Source organism: Garra rufa, chromosome 17 (assembly GCF_049309525.1).
Source record: "Garra rufa chromosome 17, GarRuf1.0, whole genome shotgun sequence".
NCBI lineage: Eukaryota > Metazoa > Chordata > Actinopteri > Cypriniformes > Cyprinidae > Garra > Garra rufa.
In genome coordinates, this window is record NC_133377.1 from 37,101,409 (window position 1) to 37,126,778 (window position 25,370).

At 38.0% G+C, this 25,370-nt stretch overlaps 1 protein-coding gene across 1 annotated transcript; it reads left to right on the forward strand.

Annotated features, from left to right (window-relative positions):
* Positions 1-2,621: 2,621 nt before the first annotated feature.
* Positions 2,622-25,158, forward strand: LOC141289235 (gamma-enolase). Its single transcript, XM_073821330.1, has 11 exons — positions 2,622-2,706; positions 3,010-3,105; positions 4,585-4,643; positions 5,472-5,541; positions 7,376-7,509; positions 7,639-7,861; positions 7,978-8,175; positions 18,674-18,875; positions 18,973-19,081; positions 19,477-19,535; positions 21,081-25,158. Exons 1-11 carry the CDS (start codon positions 2,622-2,624, stop codon positions 21,148-21,150), a joined length of 1,305 nt encoding a protein of 434 aa, XP_073677431.1. The 3' UTR covers positions 21,151-25,158.
* Positions 25,159-25,370: the final 212 nt, after the last annotated feature.

Genomic DNA, 25,370 nt, shown 5'->3' on the forward strand with positions numbered 1-25,370 from the left:
CATGTGAAAAAGTATATAAATTGTAAATGTTTTTAGAAGAACGATGTTTCGCTAGATAAAACCCTTCCTTTTAGAGCCCTTTGAAGCTGCATTTTGGAAGTTCAAACCTCGGCGGGCACCATAGAAGTCCATTATATGGAGAGAAATCCTGAAATGTTTTTCTCAAAAATCATAATTTTCTTACGACTGAAGAAAGAAAGACATGAATATCTTGGATGACAAGGGGGTGAGTACATTATCTGTAAATTTTTGTTCTGAAAGTGAACTACTCTTTTAAGTAGCACAGGTATTTTTGTAATGATAGCCAAAAATACATGGTATTTGTCAAAATGATTGATTTTTCTTTTATGACAAAAATCATTACGATATTAAAGAATTGCTCCACTTCCAAAATAAACATTTCCTGATAATTTACTCACCCCCATGTCATCCAAGATGTTCATGTCTTTCTTTCTTCAGTCGAAAAGAAATTATTTCTTTGAGGAAAACATTCCAGGTTTTTCTCCTTTTAGTGGACTTCAATGGTGCCCAACGGATTAAAGGTTAAAAATGCAATGCAGCTTCAAAGGACTCTACACAATCCCAGCCAAGGAATATATCTAGTAAAAAAAAAAATTATATATCTTTTTTAACCTCAAAAGCTCATCTTTCAAGCTCTGCGATGCGCATTCATACTCCATACATTCAATACATTTAGGGTATGTCAAAAAAAATACCATCTCATTTTCCCCTCTAACTTCAAAATCATCCTACATCGCTGCAGAGGTACTGACCCAGTGTTTACAAAGTGAACGTGCAAAGAAGGTCAAACGCCCTTTACAAGGAAAAAAAAAAAAGGTAAAACAGTGATGTAGCATGATTTTGAAGTTGGAGGAGAAAATTAAATTAAATACAATTTTTTTGACATACCCAACTGTCTGGAATTGGAGTGCACAGAGTACGCATGTGCATCACAGAGCTAGACAAGAAGAGCATTTGTGGTTAAAAAGTGCATAAATATTATCAAATGGGCTAGATAAGAACTTTATTCCTTGGCTGGGATTGTGTAGAGCTCTTTGAAGTGCCATTGAAACTGCAATTCGGACCTTCAACCTGTTGGCCACCTTTGAAGTCCACTATATAGAGAAAATTTTCCTCAAAAACCTTTATTTCTTTGCAACTGAAGAAAGACATGAATATCCTGGATGACATGGGGGTGAATACATTTTCTTCTGAAAATTTTCTTCTGGGAGTGGAGTAATCCTTTAAGTAAAGATCATTTTCCATTAAGATATCTTGTAAATGTCCTACTTTAAATATATCAAAACTTAATTTTTGATTAGTAATGTGCATAAATAAGAACTTCATTTGGACATACATCAATGGAAAGCTTAATTATTCAACTTTCAGATTGATGATAAATCTCAATTTTGAAAAAAATGACCCTGGTTTTGTGATCCAGGGTCACAAATAGCTAGGTATTGTTTTAGCAAAATCACATTCTTGTACAGAACGTACACTATTCATGATCCAATCCATTCCGCCCTGCTTGTGTTTTACTTCAAAATCGAACTCTTTATACAGAAGTAAAATGGGTTCTAAATGGCTGTGATATTGAGTGTCCGATATTCCTTCAGAAACTGGCTTTCCTTCCGAAAAACATCAAGACTTAAACCTCTCAGGCAGTGATCGTGTTCATTTACACAGTTTTTATCCCCTCTCAAGTGTAACCTGACTAACTGCGTTGACTAAATGATACGAAATGCAGTATGCACTTAATCTAATGCATTTTGTGCACAGAAAGACAAACTCAGCTGCATTTCAACAACTGATTTTGTGTACGAAAATTCAAAAATTCACAAAAGCATAATTTTGTGTACTCGTGAATAAGAGAAAAACACCTTTAGTGGACAAATTGCACTCTGTGAGTGGTTGTTTAGATCACAAAATACATTATGTCCATTAAAAACTAGTGCTGGGCAATGATTAATCACGATTAATCGCTTCCTAAATAAATTATTTTGTGTAGATAATATATGTGTACGTCGTATGTTTATAATGTATATATAAATACCCACACATGCATGTTATGTTTATTTATAATAATAAAAAAAAAAAAAAAAAAAAAAAAAAAGATATTTATATATATATATATATATATATATATATATATATATATATATATATATATATATAATATAAATTATATGAATATAAATATATACATGCAAATATTTTCAAAATATATACTGTATCTGTGTGTCTTTATATATACGTAATAAATATACACAGTATATACAGCACACATATATTATGTACACAAAAACTTTTATTTTGGATGCGATTAATCATGATTAATCGTTGCCCCGCACTATTAAAAAATCTAGTTCTTCAATTAAATGTATGCATTTTGCATTTGAGCAGTATTTTGAATGTATAAACAGATTTATTGCAGGTGCAGGTAGAACAAAACAGTTTGTGCTGACATTACAGAGGACTCGCTCACTTTTAGATGTTTGTCTTACTCATGCAAGGTCAATTAAAGGATGCTATGGACACACAGTTTCTAAACATCATGTCCAATTAGAGTCAGCAAAGGTTTACCTCATTCGCTCTCTCTTGTTTTCTCTCTGTGTTTAAGGATGTCCATTGTGAGCATCATTGCCAGGGAAATCCTGGACTCTCGGGGAAACCCTACAGTGGAGGTGGACCTGAGAACTGATAAAGGTAAATCAATAGAGTGTCCCTACAGCAGGGCTGAGAGGAATGACATGCTGTATGTGTTATCTAGAATGTAAATGAAATGACTTTTTTCAAATTTATTAAAAGCATCTGCAAAAATGCATAATGCAAAATAAAACATATTATTTAAAAACTTTATTATATCGAAATCCAAGTTACTTTAAAGAGACAAATGCAAATGTATGAAAATTAAACTGTCAACACAAATCTGTCAGAAAAATTGATGCATTATGTATTATTGACTGATGTAAATAAATTACAGATTTGAAGTTTGAGTGCTTTTTTCAGGTCTATTCAGGGCTGCGGTGCCTAGTGGAGCTTCGACAGGCATCTATGAGGCTCTCGAACTCAGAGATGGAGACAAGAGCCGTTACAAGGGCAAAGGTAAGCGATCACAGATGGTCTATCGTAACATTTGCACTATTAATTATCATTATGCAGTGCCTTGCAAAAGTATTCATTTTTTTCACATTTTGTTTTGTTGCAGCATTATGTTAAACTGCTTTAAATGAGTTTTTCCCCACATCAATTTACACTCCATACACCATAATAATGACAAAGCAAAAACCAGATTTGCAAATTTGACAAATTTGTGAAAAATAAAACACTGAAATAAGTACATTGCATAAGTATTCATACCCTTAACTCAGTACATAGTTGAAGCACCTTTACAGCCTCAAGTCTTTTTGGGTATGATGTGGCAAGCTTAGCACATCTGCATTTGGCAATTATCTGTCATTCTTTGCCTCACCTTTTCACCTCTCAAGCTCTGTCAGCTTGGATGGGGGCTGGCAGACATTTTCTAGAGTCCTAGTTGTTCCAGTCGTCTTCCATAATGGATAATGCTTCTATGAACCTTCAATGCAGCAGATTTTTTTCTGAACTCTTCCCTAGATCATTGCCTTAACGCAAGTCTGTCACTGAGCTCTACAGGCAGTTATCTTGACCTCAGGACTTGGTTTTTGCTCTGATGTGCATTTTCAGCTGTTAGACTTTTTCTGAGAGGTGTGTGCCTTTCTAAATCATACTCATTCAAATGAATTTGCCACAGTTTAACTCCACTCGAACTGTAGTAACATCTAGAAGCAATATGAATGCTCCTGAGCTAAATTTCGAGTGTCCCAGAAAAGGGTATGAATACTTATGCAACGGGATCTTTTCAGTTTTTTACTTCTAATAAATTTGCAAAGTTGTTACAAACCTGTTTTGTGCTTTGTCATTATGGTGTATGAGATGTGGATTGATGTGGAAAAAAAAGGAATTTAAAGCAGTTTAACATAATGCTGCAACACAACAAAATGTGAAAACAATGAATTTTGCAAGGCACTGTATATGACCCAGGACCACAAAACCAGTCATAAGGGTCAATTTTTTGAAACTGAGTTTTATACATCATCTAAAAACTGAATAAATAAGATTTCCATTGATGTATTTAAATGGCTGAGATACAACTATTTAAAAATCTAGAATCTGAGTGGGCAAAATCTAAATTCACCTCTAATGTTGTCCAAATGAAGTTCTTAGCAATGCATATTACTAAAAAAAAAATAAGTTTTGTTATATTTACGGTAGGGAATATACAAAATGTCTTCATCAAACATGATCTTTCCTTAATATCCTAATGATTTTTGGCATGAAAGAAAAATCTGTAATTTTGACCCATACAATGTATTTTTGGCTATTGCTACAAATATACCCATGCGATTTATGACTGGATTTGTGGTCCAGGGTCACATATAAAACATTAGATCCACTAAAACTAAATAGATCATCTTTTTGAAGCCTTCTGCAATAGTTTTGTTTATTTTATCTTTCATTTTACCTGTCGTGACCTGTTTTCTTTGCTTTTTCTTGTGTTTTAAGGTGTACTGAAGGCTGTTGGTCACATTAATGACACTCTTGGACCAGCCCTCATCGCATCTGTAAGTGAAAAGAGAATGCTTTTGTTTAATGAACCTTCAACAAATAACCAAACAATTGTTTGGGAATAGCACAAGAAGGGGTATAAACTGCAATCTGTGCATATTTGCTTATTTCTGGATTAAGCTGAGATATTAAATGCAGTATATGAGATTGAAAGAAAAAAAACATATACTTGGATTTAACGAGGGCACAGCTGACTACAACTAAGTATGCATTTTCACTATGATTTACATTATTTTACAAGCTCCTATGTTTTTTTTCATTCCATGCAGTTTTTTTCTCCTGATGTTTGTCGCCACTTTTCCGATAGTTTTGAATCTGCATTTTTTTAATTCTAAGCAATTGTTAATTTAATTATTTGTTATTTGTTTGTTTGTTTGTTTGTTTGTTTTACAGATCAGATTCCGATCAGATGGGATCAGAATCAGATCCCACCACTGCACTTTCCTTAATCATTTTTCTTTTCATTTTTTTGAACACTTGTTTACTTATAACAGGAGATTTTAAAACAGGTCCCACTGCTACCAATCTACCAAAGGCAGAGACACAAAATCTCCTATTATCCAGGTCTTGATTTTCATTCTGATCTACACATTCCATTTTTGGTTTTCATGTCTTTATTTAAGTTACAAATACTCCCGTGTTTGCAGTGCAAAAGCTAAAAACTCAAACATTGCACATTTTGTATTTGATGATGATGATTTGACATTAACAAGGTTAATTTCACAGCAGCAGGGCTAATGATTAGACAACATTTTCATCAAGCATCAATCAAACACTGTGTTTTAATAACCTGGAGAGTTTTATCTTTATGACGTGAACTTTAGGAGATCAGCGTGGTGGAGCAGGAGAAACTGGACAACATGATGATCGAAATGGACGGCACAGAGAACAAATGTGAGTGATAAAATCATCATATATCAAAAGCATAGTTAGAAATTCTGTCATTATGTACTCACCCTCATGTTGTTATGTGGAACACAAAAGATGTTCAGCTGCATTTAGCTCTTTTCTAAATGATGCAAGTATACAGTGCCTTGCAAAAGTATTCATACCCCTTCATTTTTTCACATTTTGTTGTTGCAGCATTATGTTAAACTGCTTTAAATTAGTTTTTCCCCACATCAATTCACACTCCATACACCATAATAATGACAAAGCAAAAAACAGATTTGGAAATGTTACAAATTTATTAAAAATAAAACATTGAAATAAGTACATTGCATAAGTATTCACACCCTTAACTCAGTACATAGCTGAAGCACCTTTACAGCCTCAAGTCTTTTTGGGTATGATGTGACAAGCTTTGCACATCTGCATTTGGCAATCATCTGCCATTCTTTGCCTCACCTTTTCACCTCTCAAGTTCTGTTAGCTTGGATGGGGGCTGGCAGACACTTTCCTAGTTGTCCTAGTTGTTCCAATCGTCTTTTCTGAGAGGTGTGTGCCTTTATAAATCATAATTATTCAAATGAATTTGCCACAGATTAACTTCACTCGAAGTGTAGTAACACCTAGAAGCAATATGAATGCTCCTGAGCTAAATTTCGAGTGTACCAGAAAAGGGTATGAATACTTATGCAACAGGATCTTTTCAGTTTTTTATTTCTAATAAATATGCAAAGTTGCTACAAACCTGTTTTGTGCTTTGTCATTATGGTGTATGAGATGTAGATTGATGTGGGAAAAAGAGTAATTTAAAGCAGTTTAACATAATACTGCAACAAAATGAAGGGGTATGAATACTTTTGCAAGGCACTGTACAATGAGCTAGAAGGACAAAAAAGCAGCATAACAGGTGATGTTGTCTATGCAACTCATTTGCTCTATTCCAAGACTTCTGAAGCCATATGAACCATAAGAACAGACCAAATTGTAACTTATTTATTGGAAAGTCATACCTAACAATGTAGCTTATATTAAGGCATACTCTGTACTAGTGTTTTGTGCCAGATTTGATGTTAGTGATGCCAAATGCTTGTAAGCAGTTGCAGCCTGCCAAGTTTGAAAGCCATGAGTGTGAGTAAATGATGAAAGAATATTGTGCTTTTGGGAGATCTAATTCATAATATCATAATTTATAATAAAACAGTTGCATTAAAAACTACATATGATTTAATAGAATATAGGATCCATAATGGATTTGTTTTTCTGTTCAAAATAGGTTATTAAAATACTTTACTGTTTACAAGTTTAGTGTCTGTAAGATTTTTTACAAATATTGTGAAAGATGTCTCTCATGCTATTTGAAAGCTGCATTATTTGATCAAAAATAACATAAACATTTAACATTTAACATAAATGTAAATTATTCAGTGTCACATGATTTTTCAGAAATAGTTCTAATATGCTGATTTGTTGCTCAACATTTGTTATTCTTATCAATTTTGAAAACAGCTTGATATTTCGGTGGAAATCGTGATCTTTTATAACATTATACATTTCTTTACTGTCAATTTTAATCAATTTAATGCATCCTTGTTGAATACAAGTATTCATTTATTTAAAAAAAGTTTACTGACCCCAAACATTTGAATGACAGTTTAGTTTAAAACACCATTATTTATTTATTATTTTATTTTTTTAAAGAAATCATTAATCATTTAGATCCTCATTCCAATACTGTCACAAAATGTACATTGAGTATGGAAACATTTTTCTTATACAATGAAACTAGCATATAAATAATTAAATACAATGTCCATTTTAAATCTGTTCGTCATGTCTGCAGCTCAGTTTGGTGCTAACGCCATCCTGGGAGTGTCTCTGGCCATCTGCAAGGCTGGTGCGGCAGAAAAAGGCGTCCCTCTGTATCGTCATATTGCTGATCTGGCAGGAAACACAGAACTAGTGCTGCCAGTTCCTGTAAGGAAACTCATTACTCAACTGCATGACTTTAGTTTGCAACATCATAATTCACATCTGTAGGTATTTTCTTTTGAATTATCTAGGGAAATAGACTGACTAAGCACATCTTCCCTATCCATTCATCAGGCCTTTAATGTAATCAACGGAGGCTCCCATGCTGGAAATAAGCTCGCCATGCAGGAATTCATGGTGCTTCCTGTGGGCGCCGAGTCATTCCGTGATGCCCTGCGTGTCGGAGCCGAACTCTACCAGACGCTGAAGGGCGTCATCAAGGAGAAGTACGGCCAAGATGCCACCAACGTTGGTGACGAGGGAGGCTTCGCTCCAAACATCCTGGAGAACAGTGAAGGTGTGTTTCTAGCGCGCTACAAAAGCTTTATCGCCTTGTGTGAGTGTGTGATCCAATTTCCTCGTAATGAATTTATCCATTACTGTGTTCTGTTGGCTTCTCTCACGCCTCCACAGCACTTGAGTTAATAAAGACGGCCATAGACAAGGCAGGGTTCACAGATAAAGTCGTGATTGGGATGGATGTAGCCGCCTCTGAGTTCTACCGTGACGGGAAGTACGACCTCGACTTCAAGTCCCCTCCAAACCCAGACAGACACATCAGCAGCGATGAGCTGTTAGAGATCTACCAGACGTTTGTCAACGATTATCCAGGTAAACTGGGAGATATAAAGGAGATTTTAGAGTTTAAATGTTGATTAAAGGGATGGTTCGGAGTAGAATTGACTTCATTGCTATGCACTCCGAAGCCCATCTACATACCCCATCCGAAGTTTTTTTTACCTTAGTCGAACATTTATGGAGATATTAGAGTTTTTCGAATTGCTTGTTACAGGAGTGAATGGTACATGTGATGTATCTCGTAAATTGCACCACTAAACGTGCAAGTAATCTTACCAAACTTGTGCAGTAGTGTAAATAGGTTATGTACTCACAAAACGCTGCATCAGAACATTTGTAAGTCCACCATGAGTGTTTTAAAAACACGTTTTACCCGAGAACTACTAGTCTCAGAAACTACAAGTCGACGTCACTTCCCTGGTTTGAAAAAAGCACGTAAAAGTCCTCCTACTACATCTGTGTGCATGTCAACTTGTAGGAGGACTTTTACGTGCTTTTTTCAAACCAGGGCCGTGACGTCGACGTGTCACCATTTGTAGTTTTTGAGACTAGTAGGGATCGGCTAAAACGTGTTTTTAAAACACTCATGGTGGACTTACAAATGTTCCGATGCAGCGTTTTGTGAGTACTTATTACACGGCTCTTTGGAATGCTTGATTCTGATTGGTCAGTTGAGACATTTGCAGGTTCGTTCTTTTCAAATAATCACCGCTCCAAAGTAATAACGCATAGCCGGTACTACTTGTATGTTTAAAATCCCTCCGTGCCAACAAAGATTACCGTTTGGCGCCATCTTGTGACAAACACTGGACAACCACAATTAACAATGGAAAATTTCGACATTAATCTATTTAAATTGTCTTACTAACGTACATAGTTTGAAGGTTAGTCACGTGGTACTATATCGTTTCGCGGAAGGATAAAAATGTTAATTTAAAACAAATATGCCAATAAAAGGTTTCAAATTCATATTCATGTCCATTTTTTTTCCTTATGTGGCAAGTAGCCGTGTAATAAGCGGGATAATGTACAGGCAGCCGGTAGTTTTCGCAGAAATAAGCCCCTTCAGTGTGATACAAGACCCTCCGCTTCGCGTCGGGTCCTGATCACACTGTCGGGGCTTATTTCTGCGATAACTACCGGCTGCCTGTACATTATCCCTTACATAACCTATTTACACTATTGTACAAGTTTGGTAAGATTACTTGCACGTTTAGTGGTGCAATTTACGAGATACATTCGAAAAATACGAGAAGCAATTCGAAAAACTCTAATATCTCCATAAATGTTTGACTAAGGTAAAAAAAAACTAAGGATGGGGTATTTAGATGGGCTTCGGAGTGCATAGCAATGAAGTCAATTCTACTCTGAACCATCCCTTTAAAGGAGACAAACCAGACAAACAAAAATTTACAGATAATGTACTCATCCCACTGTCATCCAAGATTTTCATGCCTTTCTTTCTTCAGTCGTAAAGAAATTATGTTTTTTGAGGAAAACATATAGTGGACTTCTATGGTGCCCGCAAGTTTTAACTTCCAAAATGCAGTTTCAATGCAGCTTTAAAGGGCTCTAAACGACCCCACCCGGGGAATAATGGTCTTATCCAGCGAAATGATCGGTTTCACACCGAGTGCAAACCGATTGTTTGCCTTCTGCTAATTCATGCCTGCATGCTAGGTGGCGTCGACCAACAATGCATTTTTCTTAGATGTATTTATCTTGGATTTTGCATTGTCTGCTGCTCAGTATACAGCATGAGATAAATCAAGTCTGGTTTTACACCAGAAACACAAACTATCTATAATGCTTAAAAGAAAGCATCTAAAAATATAAATAGTGCTTGTAATAACCTCTGATTGTGATCTGTAGTTGATTTTGATTCTATAATAGGCAGACAGGCACTCGTTGTATGTTTAATAATGCCACACTGCTTATTGTCATCAACATTCTTTATTGTTATAAAAATACCATGAGCTGCATACAAAGCAGTTACAGAAAATATATCATATATGTACAGTCTAGCAAATTCTGACTTAAAGTTACTTTTATTCAACCAGCAAGGTTTTTTTGACACAGGCTTCTCCCAAAAGATAATAAGACGATGTACAAGAGATATCATTGTGGAAAAAATATTACTCATCTTTTATTTTCATTTGAAGAAAAAGTGGCATGTCTAAAATTATTCATACCCTTCTCAATAATCAATAGAAAAGCCTTTTTTTGGCTATTACAGCAGACGCTTCCTATAATTGCTGACCAGCTTTTTGCATGTCTCCACTGGTATTTTTGCCCATTCATCTTTAGCGATGAGCTCCAACTCTTTCAGGTTGGAGGGTCTCCTTGCCATCACCCTCATCTTTAGCTCCCTCCACAGATTCTCAATTGGTTTTAAGTCAGGACTCTGGCCGGGCCACTGCAAAACGTTAATGTTTTTGTCTGCTAACCATTTCTTCTTCATTCATCAGGATGGCCTTGGTGGTGATCCTTGGATTCTTTTTTACCTCTCTCACTATCCTCCTGGCCAGCACAGGTGTCACTTTTGGCTTCCGACCACGTCCTCTGAGATTTTTCACAGTGCGGAATGTCTTGTATTTTTTAATAATGCTTTGCACTGTAAGTTCCACTGGAACTTCGAAACATTTAGATATGGTCTTATAGCCCTTTCATTTCTTGTACATCGTCTTTTTATCTTTTGGGAGAAGCCTGTGTCATTTCTGGTCCAAAAAAACTTGCTGGTTAAATAAAGGAAATTTAAGTCAGAATTTGCCAGGGGTATGAATAATTTCGGGCTTATATATATATATATATATATATATATATATATATATATATATATATATACAGTCAAGCCCGAAATTATTCATATATATATATATATTGATATATTCATGTGTAGAACAGTAGAAAAATGTTTCACTCAATTTTGTTAATACAAAAGATCTAGAGAGTGAACGCGCTGTGACTCATATAATACTCGCGCATGTGGAAGAAAACAAACAGTGTTCTCCTCCAGATCACATATTCAGTGGAGAATTATAAAATTATATCAAGAACGTGAGAATAACCATCTGTTCTCAGTGCATTCTCTTCTCTCTCTGAATACTCTTCCTCTGTGTTTGTTTATACTAGTTTTCGAAACAGCACCACCGCTTTCGTCCTTTAGTGCAACAGCAGCTGCTCCCAGCATGTGATGTAGTGCTCAAATCTTATTGGATGGCGGTATTTTCATTTTGTGAAACTGAAAAGATTCATCGAACTGGTTGTTAAAAAAACATTTGCTTTTTCGGTGTGCGAATGTTGGCGGTCTATGTGGCATCATCCATAGGAATCTGTTGTTTTATTTCAGAGCGTCATCGCGTGCAATATTCGTTTCGCTTTTCCGTGCTCATTGTGGAAAGGCCTTAACTGTCTTGAACGGGACTGCACAGAGTAGAGGTTTGAAAGTATATAAACTTAGTTTTTTAGAAAATGACAGATTGTTTTTGCTCAATAAGACCCTTCTTTCCTCGGCTGGGATCGTTTAGAGCCCTTTGAAGCTGCATTTAAACTGCATTTTGGAAGTTCAAACTCGCAGACACCATAGAAGTCCACTATATGGGGATAATTCCTGAAATGTTTTTCAAAAAACATAATTTCTTTACGACTGATAAAAAGAAAGACATGAACATCTTGGATGACAACAGGGTTGAGTACATTATCTGTAAAGATTTGCTCTGGAAGTGAACTACTCCTTTAAAAAATAAACAAGTAAGCATGAGAATAAGAATATAACTATTTATCAACCTTGTCTTTGCAAAGTTATACTGCAAAATGCTTTTCTTACTTAGATTTTTTTGTCTTGTTTCCAGTCAAAATATCAAAAAATTCTTAAATCAAGAAGGATTAAGTAAAAATTATCTTGTTATTAGAAAAAACAAGTCAAAATTAAGTGTGTTTTGATTGAAACAAGCAAAATAATCTTGTTTTCTGTTTGAAATAAGATTTTTTTTCTTACCCCATTGGCAGATTATTTAGCTTGTTCTAAGCAAAAACTCAATGTTTTTTTTCTAAAAACAAGAAAATAAATTTTACTTCTCTAGAAAATCCTTCTGTAATGAGGAATAGAACAGGATCCAAAAGCAAAAGAAGGGTTTATTTAGAAACAGTCTTGTATATTACAGGAGCCAGAATAGCTTGCAGACAACTCAGGGGGAAACAGTCTCTCAAAACGGGAACGAAGGCAATTCGCAGATTATGCAGGAAAACTAGATAGTCTCTTCAAACAGGAACTTAGGCACTCGCAGGATATGCAGGAAAACTAGATAGTCTCTTCAAACAGGAACTTAGGCACTCGCAGGATATGCAGGAAAACTAGACAGTCTCTTCAAACAGGAACTTAGGCACTCGCAGGATATGCAGGAAAACTAGACAGTCTCTTAGAACAGGGAAAAGGATAAACTCTGGAAAGGCGTTCCTCCGTGGCTTCACAGCCCTCTTGTATTCACTACCGTAGCTGGGAGGTCGCGGAGAGCAGGAATGTCGGCTAGAGGAACCCGGGCTCCTTTCCTCTAGTACCGTGCGGCAGCACGGCGTCGAACCCGACAGCGGGAGTGAGCAAACAGCAGGGTAACTGGACACAGGGTGGGAGAACAGGTTAATAGCAGGAGAGATATAGCTGACCTGGACCAGACAGTTCTACAGGACTAGGACACGACAGGACGTATAGCTGGCGAGGGTTCTGACGGAGATCTTCAGCATCTGAATCAGGCAAAATAATCCGACAAAAGACTAGAGAACAGGGGACATTAAATAGCTAACGAGCTTGATAGGGGGAACAGGTGGAAAGGATGAGTGAGATACCAAATGAGACGCAGCTGCGAAAGGGAGAGGGGAGAGAGAGAGAGGTAGTGACCAGCAGAGGGCGGAAAAGGGAAAGAAAAGCCAGAGAAAGCAGAATCAGAACCAGACTCATAACAGTGCCCCCTCCTCAACGAGCGCCTCCTGGCGCTCCCGAGGAAGATACCTGGCGGGTCCGGAGGAAGTCATCAATAAGAGAGCGATCCAGAATGTCCCGGGAGGGAACCCAGCTTCTCTCCTCAGGACCGTAACCCTTCCAGTCTACAAGAAATTGATGGCCACGACCACGACGACGCATATCAAGAATCTTGCGTACAGTGTAGACAGACGGACCCACGGTACGCTTAGGAGAGACGGGAGTACGAGAAGGAGCGCGCACGACTGGCTTAATACATGACACGTGAAAGACCGGGTGGATGCGCCGGAGCTTGGGGGGGAGCTTCAACTCTACTGTGACAGGGTTGATGACCCTGGAAATCAGAAAAGGTCCGATAAAGCGGGGAGCGAGTTTACGGGACGGTTCCTGAAGGGGTAAATTGGTAGTGGACAGCCAAACTCTCTGACCAAGTGCATACTTTGGACTCCTGACGCGATGGCGATTAGCGTTTCTTATAACGCGAACCCTAGAGCGACACAGCGATGTTCTTACTCTCTTCCAAGTCCGCTTACAGCGCTTAATAAATGCCTGAACAGACGGAACGTGAGACTCGGTTTCTTGAGAGGAAAAAAGGGGAGGTTGGTAACCAAGACAGCAGTGAAAAGGTGACAACCCAGTGGCGGAGGTGGGGAGAGAATTGTGAGCATACTCTGCCCAGGGTAATTGCTCGGCCCAAGAAGAGGGATTACGAAAAGCCAGGGTGCGCAAAAGTCGACCGACTATCTGATTGGTGCGTTCAGCCTGCCCGTTAGTCTGCGGGTGGAAGCCAGACGAGAGGCTGACAGAAGCACCAATCAGACGACAGAATTCTTTCCAAAATTGGGATGCGAATTGGGGTCCCCTATCCGAAACAACGTCGGTGGGGAGCCCGTGATACTTGAAAACGTAGGTAACTAGAAGCTGGGCTGTTTCTTTGGCGGAGGGAAGCTTGGGGAGCGGTATGAAGTGAGCGGACTTGGAAAAACGGTCTACTACAGTTAGGATGACAGTATTGCCAGCTGAGGACGGGAGGCCGGTAATAAAGTCAAGGCCAATGTGTGACCACGGACGCGACGGGATGGGGAGCGGTCTAAGGAGCCCGGCAGGCGGAGAGTGACCAGACTTGGTCTGAGCACAGACGGCACAAGAGGCAATGAAACGACGCGTATCGCGTTCCGCAGTGGGCCACCAAAATCGTTGACGGAGAGTGGCTAACGTGCCCCTAACGCCGGGATGGGCGGATAATTTAGAAGAGTGAGCCCACTGAAGGACGGCTAACCGGGCGGAAACCGGGACAAATAGGTGGTTCTTAGGCACATTACGCGGAACAATTGAACGAGAAAGGGCGCGTTTAACGAGCTTCTCGATTCCCCAAATAACGGTGCCGACTACACGCCCCGGGGGAATTATCTCCTGGGGTGTGGAGACTGCGTTGGATGGGTCAAATAGGCGAGACAAAGCGTCAGGCTTCTGGTTCTTTGAGCCAGGTCGATAAGAGATTGTAAAGTCAAAACGGGCAAAAAATAAGGACCAACGAGCTTGACGCGCATTAAGTCTTTTGGCCGAACGAATATACTCCAAATTCTTATGATCTGTCCAGACCACAAACGGGACGGCAGAGCCCTCTAACCAATGCCTCCACTGATCTAAAGCCAAACGGATGGCTAAAAGCTCTCGATCACCCACATCGTAATTACGCTCCGCTGGGGAAAGGCGGTGAGAGAAGTAGGCACACGGATGGACCTTATTGTCGAAGAGGGCGCGCTGGGAGAGAACACCTCCGACTCCCACCTCCGACGCATCCACCTCGACAATGAACTGTCTGGAAACGTCTGGTGTTATGAGAATAGGCGCGGTAGTGAACAAAAGCTTTAAATGATCAAAAGCCTTCTGAGCAGGATCGGACCATTTAAAGGTTGACTTGATCGACGTGAGGGCGGTGAGGGGCGCGGCTACTTGGCTGAAATTACGTATGAAGCGCCGATAGAAATTCGCAAATCCCAGAAATCGCTGAAGCGCGACTCGGGACTCAGGGACGGGCCATTGGGCAACAGCCTGTACTTTGACGGGGTCCATGCTAATCCCCTCCGGCGAGATTATGGAACCTAGAAAGGAGACGGAGTGAGCGTGGAACGTGCATTTCTCAGCCTTTACGAATAGACGGTTCTCCAGAAGGCGCTGGAGGACTCGGCGAACGTGTTGGACATGACTCTGGAGGGATGGTGAAAAAATCAAAATATCGTCTAAATAAACGAAGACGAAGACATTCAGCATGTCTCTCAAGACATCATTGATTAATGCCTGAAAGACAGCTGGCGCGTTGACCAGGCCGAAAGGAAGAACCCGATATTCAAAGTGACCTAGCGGTGTGTTAAAGGCGGTTTTCCATTCGTCCCCCTCCTTGATGCGGATTAAATGGTACGCGTTTCGTAAATCTAGTTTAGTGAATATCTTAGCCCCTTGAAGCAGTTCAAACGCGGATGCCATTAGTGGCAAAGGGTAGCGGTTTTTGACTGTAATTTCGTTTAACCCCCGGTAGTCGATGCAGGGACGAAGGGAACCGTCTTTCTTCTTTACAAAGAAAAACCCCGCGCCAGCGGGTGAAGATGACGCTGTAATGGTACCGGCGGCTAACGAATCAGCTAGATAGCTCTCGAGCGCCTTGCGTTCAGGGCCCGATAGGGAGTATAAACGGCCGCGAGGAGGGGAAGTACCGGGTAACAGATCGATGCTGCAGTCATAAGGACGATGGGGAGGAAGAGAAGAGGCCCGGGACTTACTAAAGACCGCCCTCAGATCGTGATATTCCTCCGGGACCCCTGTGAGATCGGTCGGCTCCTCCTGAGACACAGAAACAGTAGAAACACAAGGTTTAGCAGAAAACAGACAATTAGCGTGACAAGACAGACTCCACGAGAGAATAGTGTTATTAGACCAATTGAACTGAGGGTTGTGTCTGACTAGCCAAGGGTGACCTAGCACTACAGGGGAATAAGGAGAATGAAAGACTAAAAAGGAGAGGGTCTCCTGATGGTTTCCAGAAACAGTTAAGGCTAATGGTACTGACTGGGAATCGACATTGAAAAGGGGTCTACCATCTAGGGCAAAAAGGGACGTAGTTAGTCTACGGCTCGTTAAAGGAATACCTTGTCCGCGAGCCCAGGCTTCATCGAGGAAATTCTCCTCAGCTCCAGAATCTATTAAAGCCTTGCAAGGGACAGTAGTACCAGCCCAACTCAAAGTTATGGGGATAGTAGTGCAGGAGGTAGAAGAGGAGAGTAAAGAAGTTGCGCTCGCCAGTACCTCCTCCTTCACTGGTGAGCGTTGGCTTTTACTGGGCATTTAGCAACGAAATGATTGGGTGCTGCGCAATACATGCAGAGGCGATTAATTAGGCGGCGTTCTCTCTCCTTAGTAGAGATGCGCAAACCGCCAAGCTGCATGGGCTCGGGATCTGGAGTGGGAATGGAATGCTTAGGTGTAGCTATCGAAGCTGCGGAAAACTCAGCGCCCCTGGCGCGACGACGGAGATCGAACCTCTTGTCTACCCGGATAGCGAGATCAATAAGGGGATCAAGATTCTTGGGCAGCTCGCGGGCGATGACCTCATCCTTAACGTGAGCATTAAGTCCTTCTAAGAAACGAGCCGCCAGAGCAGTCTCGTTCCAACCGCTCGTGGCCGCTAGGGTGCGGAATGCAATCGAATAGTCCACCACAGACCTTCCTCCCTGGCGGAGAGATGAAAGCAGGCGGGATGCCTCCTCGCCGTGTGCCGAACGATCGAAAACTCGGAGCATCTCCGTCTTGAAAGAGTCGAAGCCTCCGGTAAACTCCGCCTCTGCCTCCCAAGCCGCTGTTTCCCAGTCGCGGGCTCGTCCAGTAAGAAGAGAGAGGACGTAGGCCACTCGGGCCCGCTCATGGGCATAGGTGACTGGTTGGAGAGAAAATACAACCTCACATTGGGTGAGAAAAGAGCGACACTGGGTGGGCTCACCACTGTAGCATGGAGGATTGTTGACACGAGGCTCTGGTGCGTCAAGGGCCCGGGGAGGAGGCGAATCGCTCCTGAGCAACTGGACCTCGGAAGATAATGCTGAAATCTGAGCAGCCATTGTCTCGACCACTCGACGAGTTGCGGTGAGCTCCTCATCATGCCTTCCTAACATAGCTCCTTGTAACTCGACTGCTGTATGGATGGTTCTCTCGTTCGCTGGATCCATAGTATGGTCGGATTATTCTGTAATGAGGAATAGAACAGGATCCAAAAGCAAAAGAAGGGTTTATTTAGAAACAGTCTTGTATATTACAGGAGCCAGAATAGCTTGCAGACAACTCAGGGGGAAACAGTCTCTCAAAACGGGAACGAAGGCAATTCGCAGATTATGCAGGAAAACTAGATAGTCTCTTCAAACAGGAACTTAGGCACTCGCAGGATATGCAGGAAAACTAGATAGTCTCTTCAAACAGGAACTTAGGCACTCGCAGGATATGCAGGAAAACTAGACAGTCTCTTCAAACAGGAACTTAGGCACTCGCAGGATATGCAGGAAAACTAGACAGTCTCTTAGAACAGGGAAAAGGATAAACTCTGGAAAGGCGTTCCTCCGTGGCTTCACAGCCCTCTTGTATTCACTACCGTAGCTGGGAGGTCGCGGAGAGCAGGAATGTCGGCTAGAGGAACCCGGGCTCCTTTCCTCTAGTACCGTGCGGCAGCACGGCGTCGAACCCGACAGCGGGAGTGAGCAAACAGCAGGGTAACTGGACACAGGGTGGGAGAACAGGTTAATAGCAGGAGAGATATAGCTGACCTGGACCAGACAGTTCTACAGGACTAGGACACGACAGGACGTATAGCTGGCGAGGGTTCTGACGGAGATCTTCAGCATCTGAATCAGGCAAAATAATCCGACAAAAGACTAGAGAACAGGGGACATTAAATAGCTAACGAGCTTGATAGGGGGAACAGGTGGAAAGGATGAGTGAGATACCAAATGAGACGCAGCTGCGAAAGGGAGAGGGGAGAGAGAGAGAGGTAGTGACCAGCAGAGGGCGGAAAAGGGAAAGAAAAGCCAGAGAAAGCAGAATCAGAACCAGACTCATAACACCTTCTTTTTTCTAATTCCTATTTTTTTAATATTTTGGTTCGAAACAAGACAAAAAATCTTAAAAAGTAAGAAAAGCATTTTTTCCAGTGTACATCCTTTCAGGATAATTTCAAATATGATAACTTTATCTCTTATGGTCACCCCAAAGCTGCATTTAACATTTAGATCAAAAACACAGTAAAATAGTAATATTGTAAAATATTATTATTGTTTAAAATAACTGTTTTTTATCTGAATATATTTTAAATTAAATTGATTCCTATGATGCAATGCTGAATCTTTTAGCATCATTGCTCCAGTCTTCAGTATCACATGATCATGATCATGATTTGCTGCTCAAGAAACATTTCGGATGATTACCAATGTTGAAAACTGTCACTTTTGATCAATTGAATGCATCCTTGCTAAATCTAAGTATTAATAAATTTTTTGTTCCCATGATAATCGCTAGTGGTGTCCATTGAGGACCCATTCGATCAGGACGACTGGCCCGCTTGGACTAACATGACGGGTTCCATTGGGGTCCAGATTGTGGGCGACGACCTGACCGTGACAAACCCAAAGAGGATAGAGAAGGCTGCGGAAGACCGCGCATGCAACTGTCTGCTCCTGAAGGTCAACCAGATCGGCAGCGTCACAGAGGCCATCCAGGCGTGAGTAACTGTACACATGTCATGGTACGATGAACCATAGTTTTGTACCAGCGTTTACAGCTCCTAATATTCTCATTTTGAACTGTGTGTTTCTCAGATGTAAGCTCGCTCAGGCCAACGGATGGGGCGTGATGGTCAGCCATCGCTCAGGAGAGACAGAAGACACTTTCATCGCTGATCTAGTGGTGGGACTCTGCACTGGACAGGTACAGAGAGGATACATATACATATATGTAGTATGCCTTACAAAATCTTTATCAAATCATTAAAGGGATGGTTGACTTAAAAATGAAAATTGTGTCAATGATTACTAACCCTCATGTCATTTCATTCATGGTGTTTCTAAGACTGACAGAGAAGAGAATAAACTGTTAACTAATGTCCTTACTACCTTTCTGGGCCTTAAACGTGTCAGTTTCTTTGTTGTCTATGTAGAGTCAGAAAGGTCTCGGATTTCATCAGAAATATCTTAAACTAAATGAAGGTCTTATAATAGGTGTGGAACGACATAAGCAATTAATGAAAGAATTTTTGGGTGAACTGTCCCTTTAAATTTGAATAACTTGACAAATTTGAACTCTTTCTCTAACTTTTCTTTCAGATAAAGACAGGAGCTCCATGTAGATCTGAGCGTCTCGCTAAATACAACCAACTTATGAGGTAAGAGAGCTACCAATCGTAATGTTTTTGAGCAACAAAAATTTAAATCACAAATAATCGCCACATGCTTTTTGTTATTAAAATGATAAAAGTGTTCAAAAGATATTACCGTTTTTTATTAATTTTTAAAATATATTTTCCAATTTTATTATTAATATTATTTTAAGTTTGAGTAATTTTGTTGTGTGTTTTTGTTGTTTCTATTATTAGGTTTTGTTTTTTCTTAGTATGTCTATGTTTTTTATTAATTTTTTTTTCAGTTTTATTTTTTTTTTAGCACAAGTTAAACTAGGAGAAATGGTGCCTTGGAAATAGCTGAAATAAGTTTTTTTAAATATTTAATTTAATTTAATTTAATGATAATTTTATTATATAACGTAACTTTAACTAGAAGAAAACTAGAAGAAATGGTGCCTTGGAATCGCTGAAATATGTTTTTTAAATATTAATTTATTTTTAATTTTTTTATGTTATTATATAAAGTATTTTTTTAACAAAATGAAAACTAAGAGAAACAGGTCTTTAAAATGGCTGAAATAAGTTCCCTTCCGAAAGGGAACTCTACGCTGCGTCCTGATAGGACACTTTGGGAACTGCCTTCAGCGTGACCGGTTCTGAAGCAAGCAAAAGAACAGCGACAATGAACTTTTGACATTGGCCGGCGGAATTGACGTCACTAACAAGGCGACTGCCAGTATAAAACGTAATTTAATTTAATGACAATTGTATTTAATTCAATGACAGTTTTAATTAATTTGGTAAAATGGTGCCTTGGAAATTGGCAAAATAAGATTATGTTTTCAAAAATATTTAATTTAATTTATTTGATGATAATTGTATTATATAAAGTGACTAGGAGAAATGGTGGCTTGGAAATAAGTTTAAGTTTTTTAAATATTTAATTTAATTTAATTAATTAAATTTAATTTAATGATAGTTTTATTATATAAAGTCATTTTTTTATTTTATAGTAATTTAATTTAATGACACTTTTATTTAATTTGGTAAAATGGTGCCTTGGAAATTGAAATAAGTTTAAGTGTGTTAAAATATATACTTTCAATTAATTAATTTAATAAACCTTTTTATTATATAAAGTAACTTATTAAATTGGAGAAAATTAGGGGAAATGGTGCCTTGGAAATTGCAGAAATAAAATTTCTTGAAAATATTGAACTTCGGTGGGTTTTTTTTCCCTAAGAAATTGATTGATAAAACAGGCTAAATGAATCCCATAGACTTCAGTTGAATAAATGACATGAAATGAAGGCATAAAGGACATTTTTCTTTAGAAAATGTACAAATGTTTGACTGCGCATCAGCTCATACAAATGACATTAATTGAATATGACTCAACTTGCAAAATAGCTGACAGAAAAGGTCCCAGTCTCAAAAATAGCATTGCCCACATAAGAAGCCAATAATTACATTGATTAACATTGTTGATTACAGCCTTCTAGCTGTTTCTCTGTCACCTCCTGTTCCAGTATAATTAACCCATGTCCATCTTCTGCCAATCTGTCTCTTTTTCTTTCTGCCTCGCAGGATTGAAGAAGAATTGGGCGATCAGGCTCGATTCGCCGGGCACAATTTCAGAAACCCTAGCGCTCTGTGATACCGACACCACCACACCGAAATCACACAAAAAAACAACTGACAAACAGAGTATGTACTGCACTGAACCGACTGACTGCCCTCGACATCCCCTAAAATCATTCGAAATGCATTGAAACAGCACTATTTGCACTGATATACAAAAGATGACTTACTCAGACACTCTAAGTATATATTCAAACCCGTACTGGACTGCGGACAGGCTTTGATAGACCAAATATTATGCACAGTGGATCCTGGAGCCAACATTATGCACATGTGATACTGAATTACTTGACAGGCAAAACGTGCACAGGGTGAACATGCATGCGTATGATAGAGAAAACGGACCTTTTAAAACAAGAAGGATTTAACTCAGATGGAATAGAAGTAGAGGTTTATTTTAATCAGGTGTAATCTTTAAAATTAAGCTGCGGTTTAGTTGTGAAATGTATGTAGATAAACACAGTCTAAAGAAATCAAATGTCATTTTTACGGTTCGTTGCATGAGAACTAGGCAAAAATATAGAGATTTTTGGAAAACGGAGAGTAGAAATTTAAAATAGGTACCTGAATATTTATGCAGCAGTGGGATTTTCAATATAAAGATCATGCTGAGATGATTCAGGGTTCAGGATTTACTCTAAAAGACAGTTTACGACGTTGTTTGCCCTGGGCATTAGATGCTTTTTATCAAACAATACTCTCTTTCTCAGATGCTGTTTTTTGTGTCCATCTCTGACCCAAAAGCATGCCGAGAAAAAAAGAGCCTTTAAAAAAAAAAACTGTTATTCAATCAAATCAGAAAATATTAAATAAAATAAAATGAGTGTTGGGCAATGATTAATTGCATCCAAAATAAATGTTTTTGTGTACATAATATATGTGTGTGGACTGTGTGTATAAAGACACACACATACAGTATAAATATTGAAAACATTTACATGTGTTTATATAATTTATATTGTACATGAATATATTTAATATATAAACAACATATTTAAGTATATGCATGCATGTGTGTGTATTTATATATACATAATAAATATACAAAGTACACACACATATATTATGTACTCAAAAAAACTTTGATTTTAGATGCGATTAATCACGGTGAATCGTTGCCCAGCACTAAATAAAGTAAAATAAAATAAAAATAGGGTGCTTTAGCCTATGACTTAAAAATAAAAATAAAAGTTTTACTCATTTTAGTGTTTGAAACATAAAAAAAATATATGTAAAGTATATTTATTTCCATAAAGATGCTTCATTGTTTAAAACAACACAGGAGACATTAAAAGTTCATAAGTTGATTCGGAAGGTCTAAAATGTGTCCTCATGTGTGATTATGTTATGATATTGTTGTCTAATGGCTCCCTACATAGATCAACACAGCAAAAACAAACAAATAAACTATATATATATATATATATATATATATATATATATATATATATATATATATTAAAGAGAATGTAATCTAAAAGATTGAACAGAAAATTCACATATCACTTCTGATAATAATAATAATAATAATAATTATATTCAAGAACCCCCTAATCTTCATACTTTTATGGAAGCCCATTTCTGCCACTGAATAAAAATACAAAAAAAGATAATTGCGACTTTTTATCTCAGAATTGTGATATAAACTCGCAATTGCAAGTTATAAAGTCAGAATTGGGAGAAATAAACTTGCAATTCTGAGAAATAAAGTCCCAGTTCTGACTTTATAAAACACAATTGCAAGTTATGTCAGAATTGTGAGATATATACTCGCAATTGAGAGTTTATTTTTCACAATTGTGAGAAAAAGGTCAGAATTGCGAGATATGAACTTGTAATTGTGAGAAAAAAGTCAGAATTAATAAACATTTTTATTGTATAAAGTAACTTTTTAAATTGGAGAAAATTAGGGGAAATGGTGCCTTGGAAATTGCAGAAATAAGTTTTAAAAAATGTATTGAAAATATTGAACTTCGGTGGGTTTTTTCCCTAAGAAATTGATTGATAAAACAGGCTAAATGAATCCCATAGACTTCAGTTGAATAAATGACATGAAATGAAGGCATAAAGGACATTTTTTTTAGAAAATGTACAAATGTTTGACTGCGCATCAGCTCATACAAATGACATTAATTGAATATGACTCAACTTGCAAAATAAATAAATAAATAAAATATATATATATATAAATAAAATAAACTTGCAATTCTGAGAAATAAAGTCCCAGTTCTGACTTTATAACACACAATTGCAAGTTATGTCAGAATTGTGAGATATATACTCGCAATTAAGAGTTTATATTTCACAATTGTGAGAAAAAGATCAGAATTGCGAGATATGAACTTGTAATTGTGAGAAAAAAAGTCAAAATTCCGAGATATGAATTTGTAATTGTGAGAAAAAAAGTCAGAATTGCCAGATATGAACTCCTAATTGCGAGAAAAAAGTCTGAACTGTGAGATATAAACTTATAATTGCAAGAAAAAAGTCAATTGCTAGACAGAAACCTGTAATTGCAAGAAAAAAAATCTGAATTGCAAGATATTACCTCATAATTTCAAGAAAAATTAAAACTCTTAATTGCAAGAAAAAAGTCTGAATTGTGAAATATTAACTTGAAATTGCGAGAAAAAAGTCAGAATTGCGAAATATGAACTCTTAATTGCCAGAAAAAAAATCTGAATTGTGAGATATGAACTCCTAATTGTGAGACAAAAGTCAGAATTGTGAGATATAAACTTGTAATTGCAAGAAAAAAAGTCAGAATTGCGAAATATGATCTTGGAATTGCGAGAAAAAAGTCAGAATTGCGAGATATAAACTCTTATTTGCCAGAAAAAGTCAGAATTGCGAGTTGTAAACTCTTAATTGTGAGAAAAAAGTCAGAATTGTGAGATATAAACTTGTAATTGCAAGAAAAAAAAAAATCAGAATTGCAAGATATGAACTCTTAATTGTATGAAAAAGTCAGAATTGTGAAATATAGTCTTAATAACGCGAAAAAAGTCAGGATTGCGAGATATGAACTCTTAATTGCGATATAAAAAGTCAGAATTGCGAAATATAGTCGTAATAACAAGAAAAAAGTCAGGATTGCGAGATATGAACTCTTAATTGCGATATAAAAAGTCAGAATTGCGAGATATAAACTCTTAATTGTGAGAAAAAAAGTCAGAATTGTGAGATATAAACTTGTAATTGCAAGAAAAAAGTCACACTTCCGAGATATAAACTCAAAAAAAAGTCAGAATGGTCAGTTTGTATTGCAACTCTGAGAAAAGAAGTCAGAATTTTTAGATAAAACATTGCAATTACCTTTTTTTTTTTATTATTATTCAGTGGCGGAAATGGGCTTCCGTATATTTTTGGTCAGATTTTCTCATGCAATGACTCCTAAAATGTATCACATGTTCTTTTACCCTGGATCTTTATTTTAAAGGGGAAGTGAATGTTCTTTCTTGCATTTAATAAACACTTAATCTGTTGGATGAGCCATTTGTAGGTAGAATCTGTCAATCCTGGCTCAACCAATTGTGTTTGTTTGGGGGCGGGGCTACCTTTGTTCAAATATATAAGAAATGGCACTTCTCCTTTAAAATAAATGATCTAAATCGAGAGGTGAAAGAAGAGACATAATCACAATGACAGATCTGATTCCGAACTCGACCGACAGACACGCTTACGTGAATCAAGACAAACACACTCACTCACTTACATTTGTGTAGCAAAGTCTCACCCTCAACGCACACGACTCCTTATTCTCTGCCCTTATTGACTTGCAGTCTGTGTTTCATCCGTCTCCTCTAACGCGTTCCCTTCTTGTGGTTATGACTTGGCTTGTTCCCCCCGTACCTGAAAGCTTTTTCCTCTCTGATGACTTATCTTTTCATCATTTTGTGAGATTATTGTGGTGAAAGAAGGAAAAGAAAGCAAGTGGAGGAAAAAAATATAATAAAAAAAATAACTGACGAGTCTGTCAAAGAATAATGTTATGGAATATTAAAGCTGTCATTACTTTCGTCAACCTTGAGTCGCTAAGTGTGTTTTCTTCTCATCGTTAGAAGCAGAGGATGTTTAAATGGGTTTTCAAAATGTAGATGCTCAATCATAAAACATTAAAATAAATAGATGTGTTTTTGAAATGGCATTTCTTGTCACCTACATTTAAACCTCAATCACTGAATTCAGCTCTGTTAAAAGGTTTTGAAAAGAAATGTGTGCTTTTATTCAGCAAGG

Bases quoted from the DNA above. Each gene is read 5' to 3' on its own strand.
- LOC141289235 (XM_073821330.1), top strand. From the start codon at position 2,622: ATGTCCATTGTGAGCATCATTGCCAGGGAAATCCTGGACTCTCGGGGA. The intron at 4,644-5,471 runs GTAAGTGAAAAG...CGTGAACTTTAG, and splicing joins GACCAGCCCTCATCGCATCT to GAGATCAGCGTGGTGGAGCA. The intron at 19,082-19,476 runs GTACAGAGAGGA...CTTTTCTTTCAG, and splicing joins TGGGACTCTGCACTGGACAG to ATAAAGACAGGAGCTCCATG.